The following is an 18,841-nucleotide window of genomic DNA, read 5'->3' as shown; positions in this document are numbered from 1 at the left end:
TGCTTTCGTGCATACCGGTACCTACTTTTCCTTAATAATGTTTACTTCATCAAACGGATTTTAAAAAATGGCAAAGATGTGCAGGCGCTTTTATGTTTTGTTTTACCATTCATAGAGGTTTCAAACATTCAAAGCAGCAAAAAGGGCGAAAAATTAAGCAGAACATCTAGGCCCACGGCGTCCACTCCCACTCGCAGCCGTATAGCCATATGCATTTTTTAATGTTTTTAAAATTTTCGACACATCTAATTTTAAAACACATAAATTAAAACTTTCGACACACCTAACCATAAATGATAAAGTTATAAACCACCATCAGTGTAATTATGCGCATTAGAAGTAACAGGAGTATGAATATTAATTAACCATGATAACCAAAAACATGGGCCAATAATTACTACTCTGCTACCGTTCGCCATGTCGCTAGATGCACAAAGAAAGCGAAGGGAAAAATCGGCAATCAAATGTTTTCGAACTGAAAGAAAGACGTTAAATCGCAAAAATAGGCGCCAGCTGCGCAACTTGCTTAAAAAACGTTTTATTTCAATGCAGACGATGCCAAAAGCCATATATCGTTGGCCACATCGTCGGGTCGTTCCAACGCAGGAAAGTGACCTCCGGTCGTATGCTTGGTCATCTTGATGAGTTGGGGGAAATAAGGCCTGACAAAAGCTTCCGGTGGATTAGTTCCTCCAATCTCGTTCTGAAAATCGGATAGCACGCACGGGACTTCCACGGGGAGTATACTGAAAAAATGAAAAGTACGGTAAGTACCATATACTATATAGGAATATCTATACATACGTATATAGATAAACATATATAGGAAATAGGAATGCACGGTAGGGCCGCGGAAAACGAACGGAAGGATATTGGTGTAAAAAACCCAAAGAAGCATATTCAGTGTATTAATGAGAATTGAAAAACCGAATACAGCTACATAAAAATACGGTTGTCTAAAACGTTAACTGTTTCGTTTGCTATCCGGAAACTGACCGAGCAAGATCCACACCGGAAGCCGAATAAAATGTCTCTTTGTACAGTCGGCACGAGGATGTAATAGAATTTGATACCCAGTAGATCATAACGTTGGTCAGCAGATCATCCAGAGTAAAGTATTTTGTAATATTTCCATCGGGATACTCTATGTTGGCTTTGTTAGTCCAGGTTGAAAACTTTTCCAGAATATACGCCGCAAGGCCGGCTGGCGAATCCGACAAACTGCTCCCTGCAAATGAAGAGGGCAACTCTAACATTTTATTCTGATGGCATTAAAATCTACGTTTTGTTATGCTGCCTATACAGTAATAATAATGCTGCCTGTGCAAAGGTCATCGGCATATCTGTTCCACCAAGGAGATCTTCGTAGTCATTATTGCAAAAACATAACAGTAAATATTATACAACTATGCATAAAACAGTTTTTTAGTACGTTCAAGAATCCAACGCAATGTTTTTAGGTTTTCAACCAATCCCATACTACACAACAAGTACAGTAAGTTCTTGTACAGTGCATAAATACCGACTGTGTCCGGCTTCGTGGCGTTGATATGGAAATAACCAGATTCTCGTAAAATAAAGAAAAAATTTGGCCAGTACAATTTCCTTTCGTCCCCTGGACTAAGTTTCATTAGGGAAGGGAAGAATTTTCCCAGTAGACTCTTCATCCAGTAGGCAGACATAGGGATATTGTACATTGTAATGTTCATTCCCAGGATTCTGAAAAGTGCACGACTCTACAGATTTCATGCAGAGCAGAAAAACGCCTAATCCTTACGCAATTCAACGGCAATATCTCGACTTTGATTATTTGCTAATATTATACTTCTACCTTTCGGGATACATCACAGAGAGGAATCGGCACACGGAGCTGCCCCAATCTCCTCCGTGAATAAAATACTGCTCATGACCAAGACGTGACATCAGCGTGTTGAATATACGTGCCATGTTGCCAGTTTCCAATCCTGCAACAAATCTTTATAGAAACGATTCTGTGGGCTCAAATTTCGTGGCACCCGGCATTCCCGGTTTTTGAAGTTTCACATACTTACTCACCACAACAGCGAAAAATACAGCAGTCGAATACCGACTGCATCAGTAACGTTTTTTGGGAATGCCGCACAGAAACCTGCTTTTACAAACCTGGTTTTTGGGAAGTATCGGAAAATCCGTATCCAGGGATGGAGGGGATAATTACTTCGAAAGCAACGAATGTGTTGTGTGAAATCTCCCTCGGTTTGTGAAGCAGCGGCACCAGTTTCAGCAGTTCAAAGAACGATCCGGGCCACCCATGCAGAGCCAGAATCGGAACGACCTTCACGCGGCCACCTGCCGCTTCCGGAGGGACAGCGCGCACAAAATGAATATTCAGGCCCTCAATATTGGTGGTGTATTGCGGAAAACTGTTGATAAAGGCCTCTTGCTTTCTCCAGTCGTAATCGTTCAACCAATACGATACAACCTGAAGCCGCAATAAATACTTTTAATACGAGGACCATTGGGTGCTGTGAACATACCCTGCACGAAAACTGTGCCTCATATTATTGCGATGGATTACGCGACATATCATTATCATTTATCAGTATTCGTTTCAAAATTCTGCTGCACGTGAACACTTCGGATACTGTACAACATACCGAAACAGAAGCTACAGTAACCGAAGCTTCGTAATTAATATTTCGATATTAATTACTGTTAATAAGACGTCCAGTATCGCATTGCATTGAGTGCACGGATTAAATGAATTTTGGAATCTCAACGCGTATCAAAGTGCAACTTCGTTATAATCAGAAGGCTGTAACTGCACTTTACTGCAGTATGGTATCTCCCTCCTTATCAGCGTTACAAATAAATACAATTACTCGATGCAGACATCCGATAAAAACAAATATGGAAATTAAAATAAAAGTACGTTTTTTCGGTTGCTGTACCTTTTTCAAATAGTGAGACGGGAATCCAAAGTGGAAATTCACGTCGTCCATGGGCGGTCCATATCGAGCATTTCTCAAACGTGAGCGCAGATCGTCCAGCACTTCCTCCGGAACATCCAACTTGAATGACTTAATCTCATCGGAGGGAATCTCAGAGGAATCCACCCATTTCTTCTCTTGATAAGGGAAACGTTCTTTCACTTTATGTGGCGATAAAGTAAACTTTTTAATCACTTCGTAAAAATATACATAAGCGACAAAAACACCCAGCAATACCGCTACAAATACGATCCCGCTGAACAAAAATGATAAAACACATCCGAAACCCATAGTTTTAGTGCATTCCAATATGAACTCTTAAGAATAAAATTAGACGAGGAATAAAGGGCTTCGATAATATATCAAACTGAAGAGCAACTCAAAAACTTATTTACGTTTTAACGTGTACTTGTAACTTGTACAATAAGTAGTACTGCAGATAAATGGTTACAATCAGTTTTCAAACTGCAAAGCGGTTCCTGACTGTCTGTCTTGCATACCGGCTTTAATAAAGTGTACGTAAGTACGTACTGCCGGGCCTTGTAAACCTCTCTGCTAATCACCGCAGGCGCCCAGACACTTTCCACAAACAGTGGTTGTTTAGTGGTAAAAATGCAGTGGTATAAATTTTTAAAGAATGATAGCCAATTAGCTTGTTGAGTGTCGGCTTGATTAAACCTTTAAACCTGTAGAGTTTTCGCCATGATCTGCAGTTATTTCCTGTGCCAAAGCGTGCAATATTAAATGGTTCAACTAGCCGAAAGGGAAACATAACGTATTATCTGCATAACAATTTCTTTCAGATTCGTTTTTACGGTAACCGATTGTGTTACTCATCCGTGAATATGTAACCGTATCTAACCATAAAAAAGCTGTAAAAAGTGATTTATTGCAGAATATTCCTGGTGTTGCAAAAAAATGCTAAGAATACTGCATTCACGAAAAATTTTCTACCCACCAGCATAATGCATCGGAAGCTGCACATCTCACAGTACATTATCTAAAATTATTGGCAAAATCTGTTAGTTTAGTACAATATTGTATTGTTAAAAACCTCTGCAAACCTATGTGGACTTTTGTATTTCAGTAACCAGAAAATTGCACGCAGATGAAAAACGCTACGCAAGGGCACAAAAATCCGCTACTTCAATACGGATGAAACCAAAAGCCAAATATCACTAGCCACATCGTCAGGTCGTTCCATGGAGGGAAAGTGACCTCCGGTCACATGCTTGGACACCGTAATCAGTTTAGGGAAGTAAAGTTTAGCAAACGCATCCGGTGGATTAGCCCCTCCAATTTCGCTCTGGAAATCGGATAAAACAGTCGGCATCTCCGCCGGTATCGATCTGCCGAAGCAAAAAAATACAGATGCGTAATTCATTCAGGTGGAACAAAATTGAGAGTACTTGGCATCTAATCGTAAGATTTATCTTCATTCGATTATTTTGTGTGAGCAGTACTACTATTGCTGCACACAGCTGTGCGCACCTCGGAAGATCAATCTCAGGACCGGAATAAAATGCTTCCTTGTATAGTCGGCAGGAGGAGGTTATTGAGTTCGATACCCAGTAGATCATCACGTTGGTCAGCAGTTCGTCCAGTGTAAAGTACTTTGTGATGTTTCCTTCAGGATAATCAATGTTGGCAGGGTTAGTCCAAGTGGAGTATTTTTCCAGAATATAGGCCGCAAGTCCCGCGGGCGAGTCCGTCAGCGCACTTCCTGTATTAGGTCAAAGACAAAGAGAGATACAGATATCCTTCAAAACGGACAAAACATAGACCGCCATTTGTAATTAATTTACAACGCTTAAGGTCGAAGATCTAGCCCATTGGTATTGCTCCCGCATCATTACTTCACTTAACCTATGCATTATTAAATGTTTCCCGATGTATTATAGCAAATGATATGTGATAATACTTTAATTTACTAATATTTGCCGATCACCAGGAAATATCCTTCATTTTACTTATGATAATTTAATTATTATTTCGCATACTGTGTTAATGAAAATGAAGCAAACGTCGGAAAACATCTGTTTCGAATTCCAAATCTCAGGTATGAGCTATCATGCATAGTGACAGCGAGATAAAACTTTTCGATTTACCGACTGTGTCCGGTTTGGTAGCGTTGATGTGGAAATAGCCTGATTCTCGCATAGTGAAGCCGAAATTGTTCCAGAACAGCTTCTTCTCATCTCCCGGACTAATTTTCATCAGTGAAGGGAAGAACTTAGCCAGTAGGCCTTTCATTCCGCTGGCAGGCATTGGGATATTGTACATTGTAATGTTCATTCCCAGGATCCTAAATTTCGTTGATTTTGTGAAAATTTCGTTTATTTTGTTCATTTGGTAAAAAAATGAAGAATCTATGAGAAAAATATTCTACACAGGTGCAATTAGAAGCCAGATAAACTGCCTGTGGCCATATGATGCATGCAATTCTGTATATGCGACCAAAAGGTGCTTGTTGCTTATTAATTAAGAACTTATCATACACAACTAAGAAGCAACAATATTCGCTAGTGTCATAATTATGTAAAGCCGGCTAAGGGAACGCGTTTTCTAAAAATGTTTTGTACCTTTCGGGATACATCGCTGCAAGGAAACTACATACTGAACTTCCCCAATCGCCTCCATGGATGAAGTATTGTTCATGGCCCAGCCGATTCATCAGTGTATTGAATATGCGAGCGGTATTACCGGTTTCCAGACCTGCATGTAGGAAACTGTTTGTGACTACGTACTATTACTGTATTAAGCTAAGCATTACAATCACTGTTAATCACGCGCGCATACATTTACAAGGTTAGAACACTAAAAATTTTATACAATACAATATATAAATATCTACAACTTCTATGGAACGCTTGGACAGTCCTTTCTTGCGTGAATGATTACAACTCAAAGTACAAAAAGGGTTTAGGATACTTTTATATATTTCAGATCAAGAAAATACTGCCGACTGGCTTTTTACAATAAATACAGCAAATAAAAAATTGTATGTATTCCCGAACCCGGTTTCTCAGCGGCGTCGGAAAATCCGTATCCGGGAATGGATGGGATAATAACTTCGAAGGCAACGAATGTATTATGCGAAATCTCCCTAGGCTTGTTGAGTAGCGGCACCAGTTTCAGCAGTTCAAAGAACGATCCGGGCCACCCATGCACAGCCAGAATCGGAACGACCTTCACGCGGCCACCTGCCGCTTCCGGTGGGACAGCGCGCACAAAATGAATAGTCAGACCCTCGATATTGGTGGTGTATTGCGGAAAACTGTTGATGTAGGCTTCTTGCTTTCTCCAGTCATAATTGTTCAACCAGTACGATACCACCTGCATTACATAATACTGATACACTTTTATCGACATGCGGTGATATCAACTATCAAGCATATGCAAATTGTAAAATCAATTTAAAAATCCTGTCGCAAAAAAAACTGTGCGGTAAACTGTAATGCTCCTGCTTTATCTTGCGCATAGTCTGCATGTGCGTTTTCTCGCTTACCTTCTTGAGATAATGTGCAGGAAAGCCAAAATGGAAATTAACACCCTCCATGGGTGGCCCATAACGCGTGTTCCGCAGCCGCGAACGAAGATCTTCCAGAACTTCCTCAGGAACGTTAAGCTTGAAATTTTTTACTTCAGTTGATGAAATCTCAGACGAGTTCACCCATTTCTTCTCTTGATATGGAAGGCGCTTTTTTCGTTTGCTGATGGGTGAAATGATCTTTTGTACCGATTCATACCAGTAAGCAAATGCCACAAATAATAAAAGCAAGATCGCTATGAAAGCGATCCCGGAAATGACAAACCAGGCAACATATCCCGCGAACCCCATTCTTGTTAATGGCGGAGGTAACACTAAATTATAAGTACAAATTATGGCAGTCCGGGAACTTACACAATTAGCTCAACGCAAAAACTGGCAGAGCTGTTGATAAAAATGGATCGGAAATTCCGACAAACAACAAACCGCAAGCTGTAGCAAATACAGCAATACCATGTGTATTTGTACTGTGCCCAGGTGCTATGACGTATCGATTTGGAAAATGTTATTTCAACTTGTTTGTATGTGTACTCGTAACTTCGTACACCGGAACCGGCTAAACCGGTCGCCGACTGAAAAGTAAACAGCTGATACCAACACACAGATGATAGCAATAATTTTCATTTGTATGTACTTTGTAATAAGGATTATTCATTCAGTGTCGTAGCATACGGCGATTGTACAGTTATTGTATTAGAATATATGAAGTGACGGGCCATAATTAAATACGCAAGGGCGTAAGTACAAAATACAGGCTTTTCTCAATCTGTGATCTCCAGTCACCGTAACTTGTCTCGTGGTGTGATGGTCAGCAATAAATAATAATTACTGTAATAATTCGCGGCAAACTGAAAAAAACTTTCTGCAGATGCACCGTTCCTTTGTTTAGATCATTTACGCGCTTCAGTAAAACTAAAGAATGCAGCATCATGATGAACACTTTTTTCTCCAGAGTGTGAGACGCATACTGAAACTGTAAGAACTAAAATTTAGTACGAGTATACGTACAGCATACTCGTACTATTTAAAATCCTGATCAAGATGGCGAGGAATAGTTAGTATGACCATTAGACTCAAAGTACAGCGAAGTTATAAACACTGATAATCGGATTTGTTTAACATATCGGAATATTCCGTTCTAGGAGTGAAGATGACATCAAACGGTTTGGGATGAAGAACAATTGAAACCATGTAATCCTTGTGAGATATAGTGCATCCGGGCGGCAAGGTGAGATTAAACCGTTGGACGATGTTCGCTATGATGATAAACACCTCCATTCTAGCCAGTAATTCTCCCATACACGCACGCTTTCCTGTATTAACACCGGATAAATAGCGTTAAACGAAATACCGAAATTATCTGTCCAGTAAAAGTAGTATACGAATTAATCGAAGCTTTTCAAAAATTATTAACTATAGTGAAAACTACGTTTACCACAAAACTTAAATAGAATACGTGTATTACGATTTAATGCTATAAAGAATAACGTTATCATGTTCATGGTAAATTAGATATTTTCATACCTATTCCAAAAACACTAAACGTTTCCGGTTTGTCGACTGTGCCGTTTTGGCTGAGAAATCGGGTTGGATCAAAGGTATCCGGCTTATCCCAGTATTTCGGATCACGTTGAACGGAATACAAATTTGGCAAAAGTATGGAATTTTCTGGTACAAAATAGCCATCAATATACATATCCTTTTGCGTTACGTGTGGTATCCCAAATGGTGCAATAGAGGCGAGACGCTGCATCTCCAAGACAGTCGCTTCCGTAAACGGCAGCACAGCTGACATCGACAAATAAGTATTGCAAAATTTAACGTTAAAAAATGTATGCAGTATTGTGTCACAATTATGTATGCAGTATTGTGTCATAGTTCTTTACGAATATGTGTGTTTTAATAATAATGGGCACCTTTATCACTAAAGCGCACAGGACGTTGGTTGCCCACATGATGATCAATTTCCTCCTGCACCTTTGCCATAATATCCGGATACTCCAACATAAACACTAAGCACCATAAATTTGTTGTTGACGTTGTTTCCGTACCGGCAGCAAAAAGGTCATACAGCATGACTTCCAGCTGCTTTTCTAGGAGAAAAGATCATCCAGTAAAATGAGCACAAAATTAGCGAGAAGTGTGATAAACACAAAATTATTATGGTGGTATTAACAGTAATGACATAATGGAATGAATATCAAATTTTACCGTTATAAAATCCTTTGCTGCCATTTTGCGAGGAATTGGCTTTTGCGGTAAATGCATCGATGTAATCATGTGCCTCGTCTTCCGCCACGCTTTTATTATGCTCTTTGGCAATATCCTGTGTAAAAGCTACCACACGCTTATAATTTTCTTGTCCCTTTTTATAGCGATTGCGAAAGCGTCCCGGAATGTATTTCAAATACGGGCACATGGAAAATAATAGATCGTCCGTTGTCTGCACAACTTGATCTGCGATGGATACGGCCAAATTGGTAAAATTTTTGTCGCTATAATCAAACCGCTTCCCAAAAGCTAAACTGCACATCATATTAGAAACACAATGGTAAATAGGCTCGGCTGGGTTCAAAGGTCGCCCTTGATGCTTATGGAATAGTTTACAAAGGTCATCCGTCTCAGCAATGATGGCATCTTCCAGCCATGTCTTTCCCATGCCAAAGTGCTTCAAGGTTGACATCGCAAAGCGCCGATGTTCTTGCCACAGTTCTCCTTCGCTTGCTAACAATCCTAATTAAAAGGTAAAACCTGTAAGTAATTAAAGTCACCTGTCTCAAAAACAGTGTAAAACAAATGCGTTTACTACAACTACTCGTATACATACATAATCACATAGCATCAACATAAATCATCAACTATCTGCAGTATGCATGGATTTTCAAGAAAAAAACGCAGAAACGGTCACACCATAAAAAAGGTATAATAAACGCTTTAATAGTTACGCACTTACCTCTACATATTGTAGTGCAGATCTAGAGAGCATGGATGGAGTGCAATACAATCATCTACTTTGTACTCTTGACCCAGCGTAGTTAACGTGACTGTTAAATAAATTATTTTTAAAAGTTATTACCATTTCCTGGTTTATTAGTTCACATTTCATGATATCCTTTATATTTTGCTTTGGATTTTATTACGTATTATTTTCATAAGCTATCTGTAGCCTCTTACGATTTCTCTCGATATTTATTTTGTTAATAATTGATTAACTGTGTCTAATCAGTCAGTTTTGAAATGCGTAACACCGTTTTGAAATGCGTATAGCTCACCGTAACGAATGCCATTGTTTGTCTGTAAGTCGGTTGTGCCAAACGTGATATGTTCCCGTCCAGTTGAAGCATCATCATTTAACGTTTTTTTTATAGTATCAAAATTGTGCAAAACAACTATATTCCGGAAGCCAAGCCGGTAACAGATAGTATCCGATGCATACTTTTTTCTCCAATAATCAAAGACGAGATGGGGATAACTGCCGAACGAAGCTAAGCTTCCGATGATTGGTAAACCTGACAAAGTAGAGTAAGATCCTATTATTATTGCTTTTCAGGCTTGTAATGCGCGGCAGTATGTCTACGCTTTTTTGGATATTCAACTCTTACCAATCGGTCCTGGTGGAAATTGTAGTCTTTTGCGCTTGTATATGTCATATACAAATTGCCCCAAGATCAGAAAGAGCAATGTGATTGCGATATCCAGTATCGACACCATTATAATTATATATGCTGTATATCCAACTTCAGCAGAAATATGGTTTAATTTATGACGATTATCCCGGGTAAATTAAAGATGGGCAACTTATTCCGATCAGGTTTGCGTCATGGCTAATGATATTAATTTTGAAATAGGAGGTGCCGGATTCGCAGCTAATCGACGAGAGTGATTATACAGATTGATTAGCAAAGGTGTATCTAGATACCACATTAAAGAATCTTCGATCATCCAAATATGCTTAAATACTACCAACCGTAAACTGTACAGGAATTATTGAGACATAATCCGATTTACAATCTTTTTCCAAAAAGATGTATCAAGAAGATAATTTCACCGACGGTAAATTGAAATGCCATAATCCGATCTACAATCTTCTTGCATGTTTTGTGATAATTTCCTGTTATTAAAGTTATCAGTGAATGCTTCGATCAATCTGCAGCATGGCATATGTAAAACACCAGCGCGTTAAATCGCTACCATACATAGATCGTTAAGCAAACATACAAAATTAGTTAAAACATAATATAAAATTAATCAGAAGGGAAAACTTCGAACGGTCAAAGGGCTAACAGCAGACTGATTAGAGGTACGCTTATAATTATTGTAGGCGCTCCACTGCCTTGCGAGGCCGAAACAAATACTGCTTTGTTTTCTGTGAATTGTATAGTTTTGGCTAATGTTTGTTGTTTTTGCGGAGTGTTTCCAAAACATGCATGGACGCTGCAAGCGACATTGAATAGTCTGTTAATGCGGACAGTATTTCATATTAACACCAATTAAACATTATCCTGAAAGTTAGAGATAATAAAAGTGTTAATTTGATTATCCGAAAAAAAAAACAGAAAATACCGGTAGCTGTAGGAATGCAGTGCATCGGAATGCATAGAACTAACACCAAAAACGACATCGAAATGACCGACCGTATGCACGCGTACATTTACAGTGCATAAAAATATGTATGAATATGTATACATGCAATGGGAATGCATGTTAGGATAGATATTAAATATTAGAATGAATGTGAAAATAAAATGTGTATTAAACAGCAAAACCGCCGTCAGTATACTATGCAAGCGTTTTACACCATCAACGTTATTAATTTTGCATTTCAGTAACAATACTTCCAATTACAATGAACATAAATTTGCAAATAAATTACTTCGAATAAACAACGTAATAGATGCAATGCCCAATTCGCAGCGGAAAGTATGTGCAACAGTAACACATACTGTACGTACAGATATTTAACTACAAACGCAGTGAAGTCGGTTTGTGCCCGTGTGGAATTTAATAAGCTTATTAAAATTCAAATTGCATTTTGAATTTGAATTTTCAATTTTTTGCATTTTAAAATTCAGGATGTGTTGTTAACAATCAAACAACGAAGAAACGATGCTCCAGAACGCGTTTTCACATAATAGTCAGTGAATAGTTAGCGCCACGGAAGCACAGTGCCGATATTTTCCCTGTGTACAAAACTGCAAGCTTGTACACGGGTTTTTGCATATTAAGAGGTCAATAATAATATTCTGTATAGAATAGATTGTGTAGAGGTTGTTTGTTTTTAATGTTAGTTTTCAGACTTCCGTCAGAGGAAGTTCACTCATCCTTTGCAGGGCCGCCGACTTTAGCGCCAACGCGAATCCGACCTGCAATTGAGAACAGAATATTTACCCTACAGGTAGGAATGACGCTAAATGTAGAATTAGTATTCCCTTTTTAAAGGAATACTACTCCTACGTCTTTATTAGTTATTAATTAATAACTGACAAATATTCGGGTTGTTTCAGAAACACAGTAAAAGGTGCCTGCCCCGTCAATAATTATTCTCGGATTTTCCCGTTAAGGAAGGTGTGACACTATGAATTCACTTAACGCCGATTAAATAGTTCAAGAATCTTAACAACTTTATTGCTCCATAATGTAAGAAACATTTATAACATTGAGGGAATCGGGTTTATGCAGCTGATTGCGATTTTTCTGTATTATTAATGCATAATAGATATACATTAACGCGAAGCTTTGGCGCTTGTACCTCTGATACTTCCGGTGTAATGGGAAATAACGAACACGCCGCCACCCTTTCCGCTCATTCGTCCTAGGGAGTCGATCGTTGTGGTTGGCATGCCTTGGCAGCCAGCTGAACCTTCCACCCCAAAATTGCAGCTACCGATCTTGATCTTTGGCATATTTTTGTTGAGGTATCCAGTAAATATTCCTGTAACCGTTTAAAATAAATCAAGGTTTTCTCTCTGTTATAAGGTATCGTAAATTCGTTATCAAATGTGTTTCAGAGCCCAGAAAAATGAGTATAATATGTTGTATAATATTTCTATTGCATTAGTATTAAATGAGAGCAGAATACTCGAAATATTTTTACAGTGTTACAGTATTAATAATTTTACCATCTTCGTTCTCCCATACGCCGTCTATACTGGAACCCGACGTATCATCATCGTACCGGCACGTTCGCGTTCCGTCAGAATAGTAGTCGCAGCTAAAAGCCCGTGGTCGGCGGCTTCCACTTCCCCTTCCGCCTCCCTTTCCGTAACCGACAGCTATAACAATGTGTAAATGTTAAGGAATATTATCTTTTCAACTGCAAAATGTTTTACCAGCTAACTGGAACACAACAAGACAAGCCAAAGCAATGCAGGCTATGGTGCCGTTTAGCGCCATAATGGAATTCTGCAGTATGGAAATCAGCTGCACAACGACCACAAAAACGAAATAAACAGAACGATTTATGTGAGCTGTTTACAAAACCGAATATATATGGTTCACATTGAACGTTCTCAGAATGCTGTAAATTTCTCTTTAAAGCATATCTGATTTGGCAAAATAATAATAGACTAGCGATATAAATCACAAAAATCAAGTAAGCTAGTTGTATCGATGAGTAACATTCCTAAAAGGCTAAAATAGAAATGTACATACACCGATATTCTATAAGAATTTTGGGGTCAGTGATTCACTGAAGTCTGTGTCATGCCAAAAAAATTTGTATATTTCAGCTATACTTTTAAATTTGATTACATTTTAACTATTTTAAAACATTTTAATTATACTTGCCAACTTGTGTACGGTTCATCAAACGTAATGGATGGTTTTTGTTATCTTGAGCAGACCTAGCAAATATACTACGTAATAAAACAATTTGCTGCGGCAGAATTGTTTTTTTCCAGACTCGAATTATTTCACAAATCAAATGTGTTAATATACGAGTTAAAATTATTTCTCTTACAGTTAAAAGTATTTCTCGTGTTGTATCAGCGAAACCACATCACAAGCTGTAGATACGTTATATATTGTTGTGGCTGAATGTTTTGGATGCTGGTTAGCACAAAAGTGGGCAAACGACTTCGACCTAAAATAAATTCATTTGCAAATTTAGCTAAAGTGTATCTACGTAGCTTAGTAGATTGAAAATAAACTTTTCGTCATTCTTCAGTCCTCAGTAGTTATACAAGTTGGCATTTTGATAACCGGCTGTACAGTAGTTGTAAGTCATACTTTATGTGATGGGTTTGACCAGCATAGACCTTTCTTGGCCTCGGGCACCGGCTAAATTGAGTCAACAAAAGTTGCACTACATTAACATCGTTCTAGTAGTAAAAAAGTTACACCGGAAGTTTCCATTCTCTTACCAGAAACAAAATGTATTGACGAAATTCGTCACTTGCAGGGTAAACAAAGAGAACACAGAAAGACTCAAACATACGTCGTGGCTTTTAGCTCAACTTAACTAGAAATGTGTTGTACATGTTCACTTATAAGGATTAATCTATATTGCGAGTACCATATATATAATAATTATTATATGACCTGGGTCTTGAGGATATGATTCTGATTCTGCAAACTGTCTTAAGCTTTTTTTTGTTCGGCATAGGTTACTTTTTCTATCATGATTACAAAAGGCGGCGGCTGCATTTCCCACCTGGACCTATTGGCAAGTTAATGAGGACAAAAACTGCCTTATCATTAGATACATTTTTTATGGCATAATAATTACTAATTAAAATAAGCTGTAAATGGCTAAATACTATCAATACTACAGGGCTGCCAGTTATCGGAAGTCTGGCGTCATTCGGCAACAACCCACATGTAACCTTCGACAAATGGAGGCGAAAATACGGATCTGATACCGTAGGTTGCCGGCTTGGCTCACAGAATATTGTCATTCTGCACGATCTGGTCACCATCAGGAAAACGCTCGCCGATGAAGATTCTACCGGGCGGACGCATATCACTTTTGGAACAAAAGATCTAGAAAGCCAGGATGGTGTGCATTATGGTAGGATGTTGTAAATGTTTCTAATAATAAAGAACCGAATTTTGTAAAACATCGCCGTAATGTGTTACTACGCTAAACTGTAAACATCCACTGGTGTATTTGAAATACTACAACTGGATATTCTGTTTTAAAAACACTGGTGTTCGAGCAGGAATATACACAGCTAGGTGATGTCGACAAAAGCATTTAACAGCTAGAATGAAACAGTAATACCCTAATTGATTCACACATTACTGTACTCGTATCTTGTTTATTTAATTTGAGATGTATTGCACACAGAATACTTGCTATGTATCAATTTTATTTCCGATGCAATCCACCAGGTGTGGTAAACAGTGAAGGGGAATTATGGCAAGAACACCGCCGTTTCACGCTGTCCACCTTGAAAGACTTTGGAATGGGCAAAACATGGCTGGAAGATGCCATCATCGAGGAAATCGATGACCTATGCTGCGTGCTAGAATCATACGGATCCCGGGCCATGGATCCAGCCAAGCACATCTATCACTGTGCCGCTAATATCATTTGTGCTCTGCTTTTTGGCAAACGTTTTGATCACGATGATGAAGGTTTTACCCGGTTAGCCACAACCGTTGCCGATCAAGTGGAGCAAGCATCGGATGATTTCTTATTTCTTGTCTGTCCTTATTTGCAATATATTCCTGGCCGTTTCCGCAACCGCTGCAGAAAAGCGCAAGAGAATTATAGAAATATTGCAAAGTTTACGGAAAACTTTGTGAAGCGTCACAGACAGACAGTTGCACAACATGAAGCGCGGGATTATATCGATGCTTATTTGTTGAAAGCTGGTTCGCTTGACAATGAAAGAAAGGAATTTTATTCCGGTAAGGTAACTGTACTATAACGCGCACAAGTACATGGATAATAACCATTAAATTATTATTCAGTAACAATTAAATAGCAGATGTTTAAAGGTCAGTGTATAATCACTGACCTACGAGCACAGCGTCTGTATGTAGTGTGTAATATGTTATAAAAAAATCATATTTACGTAGTTATTTCATAATTTATACTTTAAATGATTCTGCAAGACATAATAATCCTCTGACTGCCTTCTTATTCTACGTACAGATAAACAACTGGAAGTGGCAATGTATGATCTTTTTATTACTGGTACGGAGACAACGTCAACAACGATCGTATGGTGTCTATTATTTATGCTGGAATATCCGAATATCAAGAAGAAAGTGCAGGAAGAAATCGATCTTTTTACGGACGAGAAAAAGCGCGAGGTTCGCTTCGGTGATAAAGGTCAGCAAATGGTCTTGGTTATGAGGTCTTTAGTGGCAGCTGACTAACCACTGGAAACTGTATAAGTATTAATTAATACATTACTGCAGAAATTTTGCTTCTCGAAATAAAGATAGCGTTTGTGTACTATCACGATGACTTTTTACGTTTTGTGGTAATGCACATGTGGTTTATGATGCTTTGCATCAAGTCTGAATGTCTGAATACGAGGTTCTTCCAGGGGTGCTTCCGCTTACCGAAGCGACAATTCTGGAGGTACAACGAATGACCACCATTGCAGCATTAGCGGTACCGCACCGCGCGAAGCGTGATATGCTGATCGATGGGTATTTTGTACCGGAAGATACCTGGATCCTGCCCAACTTGTATTCCGTTCACCACGATCCAAAACACTGGGAGAGCCCAGAAGAGTTTAACCCATACCGGTTTCTTGATAAGGACGGTGTGATCGACAAGGCGCACACATTTGTCGTATTCGGAATAGGTACAGACAAATTATGCATTAGGCACCTGAACGGCACTTTCTGTACTGTCGGCAATTTTACATACTTGTATTAATTGAGAAAGTATTCTGTATTCTCCAGGAAGGCGCGCTTGCCCTGGAGAACTACTGGCCAGAATGGAGTTATTCTTGATGTTTGCTCGGTTAATGCAACGCTTCGACATTACACTGCTCCCCGGCAACACAGTTTCTCACACGGATTACTGCACTTCCATTGTTCTTTCGCCAAAGCCGTTTGAGAATGCATTTATTCCCAGACAAAGATAATTTTGTGACTTTCTTTATTAATATGCGCTCTAAATGTCTAACCATATCTGTATACCGTAGAATTGTAGAGTTTTTGTTACCGTAAATTCTGATCTTCTGGACACGTAGGTCACTGGGTACCGATAAAATCATGCAAAGAAAAGTACAGAAAGTGCAAGAAAATTAGTGTTACAACTTAATTAAGTAAGCAGACTCTCGCAATTTAGCGAGGCGGAAGTTGGCTAATAAGTAGCTTCTTGTACTCTTGTACACAGTACCACTAGTAAGTAGTTACTTGCATCTATATTTGATTACACCCGATAAACTGCGCACGCAGTACAGAAACAAATCTCGCTCAGTTTTATTCGCTCCTTCCATGGTGTCCAGCACCATGACGTTGTGTTTTCCCATTATACTACGGGAAACACTGTCACAGAATCTCGTGCCAACGTGCTTCTCACCCTCAGGTGCGCACCTGCAGCCTTTTTCCCAGTTCCGTAACGACAACGATGGCCGATGGGCCCCACGGTCCAAGTGTCTCAAAAGCGACTGGGACAACATGTAGCGGCCATTCAAACCGAGATACAGTCTGGATTTCTTTTTCTCGGCTTGCGAGGCTTCCGTGACCGTAAGTTCGTAACGGAACATTTTTGTTGCGGAAGTTTCTTTGGCAGGCAACGGCGCCACTCGAGTGACTCGAGTACATACAAACAAAAGGCGGGCTAGGCTAATCGTCCGTATTACCAGCACCGAAGGTTGGCAGTTACTTCGAAAACGTTTCTGTTGTTTGACGTCTCGACAAAGTTCTTTTTGTTTTGTAAAAATTAATCATCTTGTTCTTAAACTTGTAAAGTAGTTTTTGACATTTTCACTATGGATGATATTCGTGAATACCTTGCTAATAAACAGGAAGATGTGGAGGGATTGATTGCCGTCCGCGATCAACAGCGTGCGGATAATGCGCTGCTGCGACATCGGATTTCTGCTCTGGAGAAACAGTATGAATTTTTGCGTCCTGTTTTTGATCAGGAGTACAAAACTCGAGCGGTATCAGACGATGAGTTCACAAACCAACAAGGCTTCGAGGCCGTTTTGGAGCAGATTGGAAACAAGATTCTGGACATTCAAAAGCTGAAGGAGACTGCCTCGCACGCCATTAATCATTGTCTACAGAGTGTTGAAGAACCCGAGCAGCGTAAGCATGTTGTGACTGTTGTCACTTGTGACTTGTTGTGACGTTGGATTATAAATCGTTATTGTTTCATAGCCTTCCCATTGCAAAATGTTTGTATTTCTCCGTTGGGCTGTGGTTTTTTGGATGTTCAAGTAAACTTTGAGTGAGCTTAATTACAGTTTGAGTAGGGTTAAGAAGATGTAGTCTCTAAGTCTACTATAGATAAATCATAAAGCTGCTTAAAGTGAGTTACGTAAGTTGTAGAGGATGAGTTTTATTATTGTAAAAGTCGAGTTTGGTATCGAATCGGATATTATGCTAAAAATTTAGTCCGATATCCGATGGTCGTATTAGGATTGGTTTCGGAAACACAGAAATATAGAAAAGGATAGAAAAAGGATGCGGATTTTTTTGAAAATTTGTTGAATCAGACTGGGATTTCAATCCAGTGCCCATTGTACTGTAAATGCAAATCCTTTCGAATCTCGTTTATAATGTTATTATTTTAATTTGATTTTCACGTATTGTATCTGTGGCTTGATACAGTGATATACCTAGCTGTTTATGGAGAATTGTAGTCTCTTGCAGTGCCATGCAGTGATGATCGTGAAACGAGAAATGAGGCATTGGACAAAGCGGTGGATTCGGGAAACCGAAACTGGAATGCTATATTTGAACAGCTGATCAGCGCATCCGCCAAGTCGGATAAATTTATAACTGTCACTGAATATCATCCACCGATGATCATTGCTCTGCTGCAAGCACGCATCGCGGTTCAGCACGACAAGGATCCGGAAAAAATTGCACTGGCTTTGTGACAGTCGTTTTTTATAATAATTTTAATTTCTTATTCTGTTGGTATTACCAATGTGCTTCCTTCATGTTTTTCATTCTGATGTTGATTGGTATTGGTTACGGTTTTCTGGTGTTTAATGAGTAAATGTAAAGAGGAATATTGTGTGGTATTGCATGCTTGCCTTTACTACAATATTATATTCCAAGGAGTTGTGCAGTAGTTGTGCGCTGATGATCAAACCTGAAATTTTTCTGTCTGCGATTTTCTTACATTGTAGTCTGGAATAACAGTGTTCCGTACCTGATTATTATAAAACTATACTAA

At 39.0% G+C, this 18,841-nt stretch overlaps 6 protein-coding genes across 7 annotated transcripts; 2 read left to right on the top strand and 4 right to left on the bottom strand.

Moving 5' to 3' along the window:
• Positions 1–151: 151 nt before the first annotated feature.
• On the bottom strand, positions 152–3,708 carry LOC129591716 (epoxide hydrolase 1-like). Its single transcript, XM_055487481.1, has 6 exons — positions 2,931–3,708; positions 2,143–2,461; positions 1,832–1,964; positions 1,523–1,719; positions 997–1,228; positions 152–746 (listed from the first exon to the last, which is right to left on the bottom strand). The coding sequence occupies exons 1-6, from the start codon at positions 3,258–3,260 to the stop codon at positions 539–541; spliced, it is 1,419 nt and encodes a 472-aa protein (XP_055343456.1). The 5' UTR covers positions 3,261–3,708; the 3' UTR covers positions 152–538.
• Positions 3,709–3,910: 202 nt separating this feature from the next.
• On the bottom strand, positions 3,911–6,990 carry LOC129591709 (epoxide hydrolase 1-like). Its single transcript, XM_055487467.1, has 6 exons — positions 6,478–6,990; positions 5,987–6,305; positions 5,552–5,684; positions 5,078–5,274; positions 4,461–4,692; positions 3,911–4,318 (listed from the first exon to the last, which is right to left on the bottom strand). Exons 1-6 carry the CDS (start codon positions 6,808–6,810, stop codon positions 4,111–4,113), a joined length of 1,422 nt encoding a protein of 473 aa, XP_055343442.1. The 5' UTR covers positions 6,811–6,990; the 3' UTR covers positions 3,911–4,110.
• A 398-nt stretch (positions 6,991–7,388) lies between these two features.
• LOC129594991 (cytochrome P450 2J6-like) lies at positions 7,389–10,675 on the bottom strand. The gene is made up of 6 exons (XM_055491883.1): positions 10,122–10,675; positions 9,792–10,028; positions 8,731–9,252; positions 8,436–8,612; positions 8,044–8,307; positions 7,389–7,832 (listed from the first exon to the last, which is right to left on the bottom strand). The coding sequence occupies exons 1-6, from the start codon at positions 10,228–10,230 to the stop codon at positions 7,609–7,611; spliced, it is 1,533 nt and encodes a 510-aa protein (XP_055347858.1). The 5' UTR covers positions 10,231–10,675; the 3' UTR covers positions 7,389–7,608.
• Positions 10,676–11,502: 827 nt separating this feature from the next.
• On the bottom strand, positions 11,503–13,009 carry LOC129596564 (uncharacterized). Its single transcript, XM_055493894.1, has 4 exons — positions 12,849–13,009; positions 12,639–12,791; positions 12,269–12,451; positions 11,503–11,882 (listed from the first exon to the last, which is right to left on the bottom strand). Exons 1-4 carry the CDS (start codon positions 12,910–12,912, stop codon positions 11,833–11,835), a joined length of 450 nt encoding a protein of 149 aa, XP_055349869.1. The 5' UTR covers positions 12,913–13,009; the 3' UTR covers positions 11,503–11,832.
• Positions 13,010–13,943: 934 nt separating this feature from the next.
• Positions 13,944–16,648, top strand: LOC129596721 (cytochrome P450 2B19-like). Its single transcript, XM_055494071.1, has 6 exons — positions 13,944–14,182; positions 14,291–14,527; positions 14,851–15,372; positions 15,620–15,799; positions 16,020–16,283; positions 16,384–16,648. The coding sequence occupies exons 1-6, from the start codon at positions 14,074–14,076 to the stop codon at positions 16,566–16,568; spliced, it is 1,497 nt and encodes a 498-aa protein (XP_055350046.1). The 5' UTR covers positions 13,944–14,073; the 3' UTR covers positions 16,569–16,648.
• A 701-nt stretch (positions 16,649–17,349) lies between these two features.
• LOC129597878 (uncharacterized) lies at positions 17,350–18,762 on the top strand. 2 transcript variants are annotated; one of them, XM_055495578.1, is made up of 2 exons: positions 17,350–17,742; positions 18,310–18,762. In XM_055495578.1, the coding sequence occupies exons 1-2, from the start codon at positions 17,421–17,423 to the stop codon at positions 18,537–18,539; spliced, it is 552 nt and encodes a 183-aa protein (XP_055351553.1). In that variant the 5' UTR covers positions 17,350–17,420; the 3' UTR covers positions 18,540–18,762. The 2 variants fall into 2 exon arrangements, with proteins under 2 accessions (XP_055351553.1, XP_055351559.1); XM_055495584.1 differs by having other exon boundaries at positions 18,300–18,762.
• The last annotated feature ends 79 nt before the right edge of the window (positions 18,763–18,841 follow it).

The sequence above is a fragment of the Paramacrobiotus metropolitanus genome, unplaced genomic scaffold (genome assembly GCF_019649055.1).
Source record: "Paramacrobiotus metropolitanus isolate TYO unplaced genomic scaffold, Prichtersi_v1.0 Parri_scaffold0000003, whole genome shotgun sequence".
In the NCBI taxonomy this organism is placed as follows: Eukaryota; Metazoa; Tardigrada; class Eutardigrada; order Parachela; family Macrobiotidae; genus Paramacrobiotus; species Paramacrobiotus metropolitanus.
This window is presented reverse-complemented; position numbering and strand designations above follow the sequence as displayed.

Bases quoted from the DNA above. Each gene is read 5' to 3' on its own strand.
- LOC129591716 (XM_055487481.1), bottom strand. From the start codon at position 3,260: ATGGGTTTCGGATGTGTTTTATCATTTTTGTTCAGCGGGATCGTATTT. The intron at 2,462-2,930 runs GTACAGCAACCG...TTGCGGCTTCAG, and splicing joins CGTCTCACTATTTGAAAAAG to GTTGTATCGTATTGGTTGAA. The intron at 747-996 runs GTCAGTTTCCGG...TCATTTTTTCAG, and splicing joins TCCGGTGTGGATCTTGCTCG to TATACTCCCCGTGGAAGTCC.
- LOC129591709 (XM_055487467.1), bottom strand. From the start codon at position 6,810: ATGGGGTTCGCGGGATATGTTGCCTGGTTTGTCATTTCCGGGATCGCT. The intron at 6,306-6,477 runs GTAAGCGAGAAA...TATGTAATGCAG, and splicing joins CTGCACATTATCTCAAGAAG to GTGGTATCGTACTGGTTGAA. The intron at 5,685-5,986 runs GTTCGGGAATAC...TCCTACATGCAG, and splicing joins CGACGCCGCTGAGAAACCGG to GTCTGGAAACCGGTAATACC.
- LOC129594991 (XM_055491883.1), bottom strand. From the start codon at position 10,230: ATGGTGTCGATACTGGATATCGCAATCACATTGCTCTTTCTGATCTTG. The intron at 10,029-10,121 runs GTAAGAGTTGAA...CTACTTTGTCAG, and splicing joins ATTTCCACCAGGACCGATTG to GTTTACCAATCATCGGAAGC. The intron at 8,308-8,435 runs GTGCCCATTATT...TGTCGATGTCAG, and splicing joins TGTGCGCTTTAGTGATAAAG to CTGTGCTGCCGTTTACGGAA.
- LOC129596564 (XM_055493894.1), bottom strand. From the start codon at position 12,912: ATGGCGCTAAACGGCACCATAGCCTGCATTGCTTTGGCTTGTCTTGTT. The intron at 12,452-12,638 runs GTAAAATTATTA...AAACGGTTACAG, and splicing joins CGTATGGGAGAACGAAGATG to GAATATTTACTGGATACCTC. The intron at 11,883-12,268 runs GTACAAGCGCCA...TCTCAATTGCAG, and splicing joins TTACACCGGAAGTATCAGAG to GTCGGATTCGCGTTGGCGCT.
- LOC129596721 (XM_055494071.1), top strand. From the start codon at position 14,074: ATGATTCTGATTCTGCAAACTGTCTTAAGCTTTTTTTTGTTCGGCATA. The intron at 14,528-14,850 runs GTAGGATGTTGT...GCAATCCACCAG, and splicing joins CCAGGATGGTGTGCATTATG to GTGTGGTAAACAGTGAAGGG. The intron at 15,800-16,019 runs GTCAGCAAATGG...AGGTTCTTCCAG, and splicing joins GGTTCGCTTCGGTGATAAAG to GGGTGCTTCCGCTTACCGAA.
- LOC129597878 (XM_055495578.1), top strand. From the start codon at position 17,421: ATGGATGATATTCGTGAATACCTTGCTAATAAACAGGAAGATGTGGAG. The intron at 17,743-18,309 runs GTAAGCATGTTG...AGTCTCTTGCAG, and splicing joins TGTTGAAGAACCCGAGCAGC to TGCCATGCAGTGATGATCGT.